Source organism: Triticum dicoccoides, chromosome 1B (genome assembly GCF_002162155.2).
Source record: "Triticum dicoccoides isolate Atlit2015 ecotype Zavitan chromosome 1B, WEW_v2.0, whole genome shotgun sequence".
Classification (NCBI taxonomy): Eukaryota; Viridiplantae; Streptophyta; class Magnoliopsida; order Poales; family Poaceae; genus Triticum; species Triticum dicoccoides.
In genome coordinates, this window is record NC_041381.1 from 153,545,817 (window position 1) to 153,553,901 (window position 8,085).

The following is an 8,085-nucleotide window of genomic DNA, read 5'->3' on the forward strand; positions in this document are numbered from 1 at the left end:
AAACCAGTAATCGCCAAGCCCTCCAACTAAAGTCGCTAAATCAATGAACAGAGTTCCCTAACTCTACGTTCCCAAGCTGCTAACCCCCCTCACTAATTTGCCCACCACACGTACTACGTTGCCTAAAACCAGCCAGCATATATAACTAAGTTGCCCGAACTCGGTTCGACTTAGCAGCTAACTTAGTCATGCCCTCACACACACAAGTCGTCTAAACCTGTGCAATAAGTCATGCTACCCTGCCAACCTAGCCGTTAGCCTTAGTCGCATCAGCATGCAAACTAAGTCGCCAAAACAGAAAACTAAAAGTCGGCTAACCTGCCAACCTAGCTACTTAGTCACGCTGCAATGCACACTAAGTAGCCAAAACTTAGAATCCTCACTCCTAATCAGCCTAACAATTTTGTGTTAAGTTGCCTGCCCATATTAATTCGCCTACCTACGCCCCTAATTCGCCTGCAACATAGAGTCCTCACTCCTAGTTCGCCTACTGAACGCTCCTAAATTCGCCTATCGACGCTCCTAATTTGCCTGCAACATGGAGTCATCACTCCTAGTTCGCCTACTGAAAGCTCCTAATTCACCTGCAACATAGAGTCCTCACTCCTAATTCACCTACTGAACGCTCCTAATTCACCTACTGAACACTTCTTATTTGCCTACTGATCGCTCTTAAATTTGCCTACTGATCGCTCCTAATTCGCCTATTGAACGCTCTTAAATTGGCCTACTGATCGCTCCTAATTCGTCTACTGAACGCCCCTAATTCGCATACTGAACGCTACTAAATTCACCTACCCAACTCTCATAATTTGCCTGCAACAGAGTCCTCACTCCTAATTCACCTACCGAATGTTCCTAATTTGCCTACAACACAGCTCACCCCCAATTCGCCTACCGAACATTACTAATTTGCCTGCAACATAGAGTCCTCACTCCTAGTTCGCCTGCCAAACGCTCCCCAAGTTGCCTACATACTTTTTAGAATGCATCAACACATATTGAGTTGCCTACAAATATGCACCAACACATATTAATTTGCCTACCAACACCGCTAACTTGGGAACTCTCACATATTCAACGGGGAAGGGAACTTAGATCCCGTAGATATGAAGCAACCACACTAACACTTAATGACAATTTTTTTGCCCATGGGAACACGTTTAAATTGCTTTTTCAAATCCTGATCTTGTGCGTGCGACTTCTTTGAGTTTTTGCTTCACACCATCTACTTTTTTTGTAGGGGCTAGGTGCAAGACATTAAGGGCATCTCCAGCAGTTTGTATGTTAGCTTCTTGGTAAAATATGCCATGTCATCAACCAACACCTTAACATACAACATCTCCAATGGGTTGTATCTAGTTTGCCCAATAGGATGTGAGATAATAAATAAAGTGCTCTCTCATTCTACATTGGAGCTTGTGCAAGGGGTGTTGGTTCATGTACATACAACCTTCCTCTCTTTCCTCATTTATTGCATGACACATCATCAAAAATCCTATGTGGCAAAGTCTACCAACAACTATCTTACAACCATTGAAGATGCCAATAGACAACAAGAATGGTCAGCAAGCTTTTGATTTTGTAGGAACTTGACGAAAATGTACAGCAAAACATTAGGTTTTACAGGGACAGGAACATGAAAAAAAATTACCATATTCAAAGCAAGTTTTCTGTAGTCCGGATCATGTGACAAGTTAAGAGACAACAACCGAATTGTTTACCCTTCTATTTTGCCTGCTCCTTCCCCCTGGTGTATAATATTGTTGCCCAGTTCTCTTTTTTGCTTTATGTATTCTTGGATAGAATAGGTCAAGGCGACCAGGGTGGGCGAAAGTGGGTTTTTCCTGTAATGAGGGTCCCGTGGTGCGGGGACCAGTTTGTTTTTTCTTTTGCGGCAGCTTGTAAGTGCTATAGGCAAATAACTTCCCTTTTCTGGATCTGGGAGGAGGTCACACGTGCACTTACCCAAAATAGATAGGCCGCTCCATCGCGCTAGGCAGCAAGCAATTGCTGTCTAGCAGCGTCCCAAAAATAATTCTGATACAGCTGTGATGCACCCCGATACCCGTCTGATACAGGAAAACCCAACCGCTCGATTCATACCACAAACGCACCCTGCCCATTCTCGACTCGTTCTCACACTCCCATGCCTCCATCTGACCTTAGTGCCACATGGCTAGTTAGATGTGCTAATCCCATACGTGCACAGTCGACAGAAAATCTAGGGTTCCTCCTCACGCCGCCTTTCTCCCTCTTCCTCTGTCCCTTGCTGCACTGATGGGAACCAGCCAGTGAAGCTCGATTTCTCGCGAGAGAAGCTCGATCCGTCGCCGAAATCAGTCGATTTGTCGTTGGAGGTTGAGTCCTCATCGGGGAGGATGAATCTTCACTGGGGAGGTTAAATCCTCGCCAGGGAGGTTGATTTCTCGCCTGCGAAACGGGATTCCTCACTGGAGAAGGCTGATTTCTCACCACAGCTCCCTCCAATGGTCGGAGGGCCGCCGCACTGGAGAAGAAGGATGGCTGCTGTCAGCCTCTCACCGCCAGATCCAAACCACCGCCGCAGATCCCTTCGCTGTCCGGAGCTGATCTGTCTCCGTCCAAGCCGCAGGTCAGTTTCCCCTTCTCCCTTCTCCCTCTCGAGTTGTTGTGTGCCGATTACTTCTTACCCCCCTTTTAAGGTCAGAAATGGCTATTCATTAAGCACTGGTAGCGACTGGTGGTTCTGGAGTTGGAAGCTCAAACTCAAATGCAGGCAGTGGAAGAGCCAATGCAGTCCACGGGTTGAATGCTGCTTGTGCGATTTCTCTAAATGACGATGGCACCAGTGGGAGGAAGAGAAGGGGTTCATTGGCTATTGAAGCAAGCTTCAATCAGGAAACTCACAGCAAGCTTTGCTGCTCTGATTGCTAGGAGTTCTATACTGCAGGTGGGTAATTTACAATGCAAAGTATTTAGTTACCATTTTTGCTAGGATGCTTTTAATAGCTTTCTATTTCATTTGTAGGCATGCCTTTTTAATCTTGGGGCGTTTGGACACTGGAGTTGGAGAACCAATAGACTTCTAGTATAAAAATCAGTAAATCACTAATCTCTCTATATATACGGTGGCGCTAAACCAAGCGAGCGCGCAAAGCTCTTATTCTACGCGTCGGTCGCTAATCACCGTGCCACCAAACCAGTGCAGTCTCACTCGGCTAATTGTGTGAGAGTAAAAGGAAGTAGAAAATATAGTAATTTATTTAATTTCGGTTACCATTCCACACGCCCCACCTCCGTCCCGTGGCTCCGTACCAACCCGCTAATCATGATGGTAAAACCGCATGCAAGAAAAAGTAACGAAATTAAATTGGTTACTGCTAGTCACACACAACACTCTGCTCCTCAAACCAGTCGTTCTTCTAATCCCAGTAAAATAGCCAGCAAAAATAGTAGTAGGGTTAAATATATTACTATGAGCCATGCACAACCCTCCATCTCGCAAACAAGACATTCTTCTAACCCTGGTAAAATAGCTGGCAAATATGGTAATGGAATTACCACAAGTTGCAAATATAGTAATGGAATTACCACAAGATGCAACTAAAACTAAGATGGATACTGCTAGTCACACACAACACTCTGCTCCGCAAACCATCCCGGTAAAATAGCAAGGAAAAATAGTAATAGAGTTACATCTATTACTATGTGCCATGCACAACTCTCTGTCTTGCAAACCAGCCATTCTTCTAACCCTGGTAAAATAGCTGGTAAATATGGTAATGGAATCACCACAAGTTACAAATATAGTAATGGAATCACCACAAGATGCAACTAAAACTAAGATGCAAATCAAAACCACACGATTATTTAGATGGTAATGTATTAAAGTTGTAGGTGCTAATTAATGTGTAGTGGAGCATCTAGTAAATATAGAAGATTTGTAGTAAATGACGTTGTGATGTACAAGGCTCTAGTTTTGCAAGATGGTAAATGGAACTAGTTTATATCATAATACAAGTTCTTGTCCTCATTATTACTGGCGTTACTACCATATGTATGCATGATTACTGTTTACATGCAAAACTGTACGCTCGAACATGTTCATTTTAGGTTACTATATATGGGCTAGGTGTGACGATCAGTTGTGACATGCGGTGGGGTACACTACAGGTTGGTTTGATCTTAACCAAACTGAGGGCGCCCGCATGATGGATCTGCACGCAGAATAAGTCAGTCTACGCGCTCACACAGTTTATATATGTTTTTTGGTATTAAGTATATATATACACACACACAAACATAGCACATATCTGTGTTTTTTATAAGGTGCTGTAGCATGGTATCGGTATTTGTATTTGTATGTTGGAGACCAATAGACTTCTAGTATAAACATGACTAACTTCTATAATAATATAAAGAGAGACACACATACACACAAACATAACCCATATGTGTTTTTTAAAAGGTGCCAGAGCATAGTATCGGCATTTGTATCTGTATCGCTGTAACTTGGTACAGATTTTCCCTGCATGCTTACTCGTCAAGTGTATCACTAAACCAAACACTACAACTAGTTTACAGGTATTTACAGGTATATTCCATGAAGACGTGAGGCCTGATTCACTCAAATAAGACACCAGGCCTGCTTGGCTAGCTGCCAGTTTTTGGCTTGCCAATATGTTGGCATACCCAGAAAGTAGTCATCCAAATGGTTTGCTTCCAAAAGAATTGGGAAATTGGCAGCCACCTTGTCTTTGCAAAATTTTGGCATTGCCAAACATATGGACCAAGCAATTGACAGCAAACCAATCACTACAATTTTGTACCAAAATTTGGCAGCAGGCAGTGCCAAAATATCGACTTACCAACATAAATGCCTTGGCAAAGTCGTTCCTATCGACCAAACATGCCAATATTTTATGAATAATGAAGTTGTTCGGAAAAAAAAAGGGACAGCAGTGTATTATAAAACCAGCATACTTCAGCTTATAACATTTATCAATAACCATCAAGCAATTATCTACACAAATATTAGATGGTCAGGAGAAAAGAGAAACTATCACAAAGAAGAAAACCATGTAGTGGGAAGTGTAAGCATGTAAAGCAGAAAAATGCAATGCCTGGAAAATCATTGGTCCCAATAGACATTGCATTTACCTTGAGCCCATATAATTCGAGTAAACACTTCATTTGCAAATCTTCACCCCTAGTAGATGGTAACCCTGGCACATAACAAGAAACGAAACTGGCATTGGTGTACATAACTTATTAAATAACTAAATAAGTTTAGAAAAGTTGAGAAGTACTCTAAAAAGCAGCTGCAAAAAAATGCAAGTACAGGAAAATCGTGTTGTGGACATGCCCAATAGTAAGCATCCACTAGAAATCATGTTTGAGACGTGCAATTACAAGAGTGTGAACACAGAAATGGACATACAAGATTCTAAAAAAACCAAAAACATCAATCCTACCCTTTTGCACCATCTTAGCCATTTTCAGAAGGTCAATTGCAGAACCAACTTTTTATATGCAAATTAAGATAAGCAAAGATACAGAACAGAAGATAAAACATAAAGATAAGTACTAAACCAAAATAACCAAGGACCTTCGTAATACAGAAAGACAAGGTGAAAGCAGGATAAGTACTAATGCTAAAAGCCTAATACAGTATTGATTTACTACAGAAAATGGAACTCAGAAAACTAATCAGGTAACAAGACACTGAAGGAGTTAATATCTGACCTTCGAGTTCAGATAACCGATGCTGGATGCAGGTATTGAAGCGTTCTTCTTTTAAAGCAGTCAACTTTGAGGACGACATGTGCGTCATTTGGTTTCTATATATAGAATCTTCAAGCTCTTGAATCAAGGTGGCTTCCTAAGAGGTAGAGGAAAAGGCCAGTTAAAGAATATTAACAAACCCTAAACCTCTAATAATAATAGAAGAAAAGAGATAATATTTATGCCACTCGTTGTGTTCCTCCTTCTAGCATTACGTGTTTCTCTAGCCATTGTCATGTGGTCCAAGCCAAACAACCATCAACAGAAAGAATAAAAGAAAATTCAGAAGTGTATCAAGAAAATGCCAGATAATCAAGAAAAAAATCATGGATTGATCTGGACTGGAACTTCAGAAGAAGAAGATCAGTCTTAAACTTGTGTAGAAAAGTGACTCCAGAATTCTCCAGGTCATCCTGTATTTTTGTTTCTTATGAACTTCATGTGATTTTGTGGTGATTTCCTTCCTGGTAATTTCTTGTCAGGACAACAGAAAACTGGCATGGCTTTTTCCTAACCCAAGGTCGGGATCACAAACAGTGGCAGAAGGAGAAGTTTCTCGAAACAAGGGGGTGGGGGCAGAAGTATCTCAGATTAGTTATGACGGCAAACAACTTAACATATAAAGGAAGACAAGCAATTTATCCCATTTTCCATCTAACTCCCCTCATTAATGAAAATCAGTCTGATGGCAAGACAAAGTTCTCAAGGAAGTCCTAGATAAATATAGTGCATTTTGGAAATGAAGCTACATGTTTCTGATTCCATCGCGACATCAGAAGACCCTATCACCCAAACAAACAACATGATACCCAATCATCAAATGTCACTCAAGTTGTCCCAGCTGAGTGGCCAGCTAAATATATCTAGCACCAATCTTGTAGCCCCGGGATAATACAAGTTGATATGCCATAATCATGCGTTCATCTTAAAGAGAATCAAGAGGGCGTCAGACAGAGAAATTTACTAACCCACACGCATTACAAAGCGCCAAAAGCTAACGCTTCCAATTGCACAAAGATGCAGCCCGAGTCGAACCCAAAATCCGTAGCACGAAGCCACGAACCACAGTAATTAATTATTTGGGACCACAGCTAAATCTCGCCAATTCCACAAACCCTAGCCAAACCACGCACCAGACCAAACCCCGGCACCAGAGTCCCCATCGAGCTACACGACGCCAGAGCATCCAACCGAAACGCGCCGCATAGTGGAGAAGCACCGGCACGCACCTCGGCCGCATCGACGGCGTCAGCGGGATCCCCCTCTCCGCCTTCATCCCCGACCAGCGACGGGCCCTCAGCCCCTTCCTCCTCCTCCTGGTCCGCGTCTTCGCCGCCGTGGTAGATGGACGAGACCGCGCGCAGGACGGCGGGTGGAAGCGGGAGGTTGCGCGACAGAAGGTTGAGCGCCCCGATGAGGATCCTGGCCTGCTCCGCGTCGCCCCCGCCGGCCTCCTCGGGCGCGGCGACGGGCGGCGCGGGAGCTGGCGCGGCCACGGCCGCAGCCGCGTCCACGGACGCCGCCATCGCTAGGGTTTCCGCCTCCAGCCCGCGCGGAGCGGCGGAGGCGAGGCGGTGAGGCGGGGGCCTTCGTCCCCCGCTTCCCGGTTCAAATCGGAGCGCGGCAACGGCCGCTCGAAGCCTTTGCGGGGGCTGCCTTTACGACTGGAGAGGGGGGCTGTGTTATGTTTTCGCGCGGTGTTGTCAGAGGGGAGGGGGAGCTTCTTCGGCTTCGATGGATCGATCGGGGTCGGGGAGGCAGGCGGGCGGGCGCCGGGGCGGGGTGGCTCTGCGCTTCGGATGGGGAATTTAGGTTTTCCTTTTCTCTTTCGCTTTTGTTTTACTACGTCGGGATAATATACGCCAGATCGGGTCGGTTCGGGCCGGGTTGGATTTGCGGGACCGAACTGCGGGCCTAAGCCGGGCTAAGCCCAGGTCCACACCAGCTTCGCCATTTTCTGCGTGTGCGCTAAGGAGAACGCAGGTTATACTCAGAAAAACAAAATGGAGAACGCACGTGCTCCGTCGCCTGGTGAACGCCAAATGTACCGATTAAGTTGGACCGTGAATTCGTAAATCTCAAAATGATATGCCGACTCAGTCTTTTGGAGGTGTTCATAGGGGTAATGTATGCGTGTGTCCGTTCATAGGGGTGAGTGTATGCGTGTGTATATGAGCGCTTGTGTCTGTACTGATGTTAAAAAAAATTCTGTTTACATCAAAATATAATCAAATAAAAAATGTTAGTACTATAAAGTTATAGAACTTGAGTGAAAATGGAGATAATCAGTGGCAGGTGGGTTTTTTTGTGTTGGTCATT

The 8,085-nt window shown here is 44.4% G+C and overlaps 1 protein-coding gene across 1 annotated transcript in view; it reads right to left on the reverse strand.

Moving 5' to 3' along the window:
• LOC119324676 (probable ATP-dependent DNA helicase CHR12) overlaps positions 1–7,528 on the reverse strand; it is a 17,687-nt gene extending 10,159 nt beyond the window's left edge. The window contains exons 1-3 of the mRNA XM_037598451.1: positions 6,996–7,528; positions 5,728–5,863; positions 5,143–5,207 (exon numbers count right to left, since the gene is read on the reverse strand). Of these exons, the coding sequence (XP_037454348.1) occupies positions 5,143–5,207; positions 5,728–5,863; positions 6,996–7,292 (498 nt within the window). The 5' untranslated portion in view covers positions 7,293–7,528. The remainder of the gene's footprint in view (positions 1–5,142; positions 5,208–5,727; positions 5,864–6,995) is intronic.
• Positions 7,529–8,085: the final 557 nt, after the last annotated feature.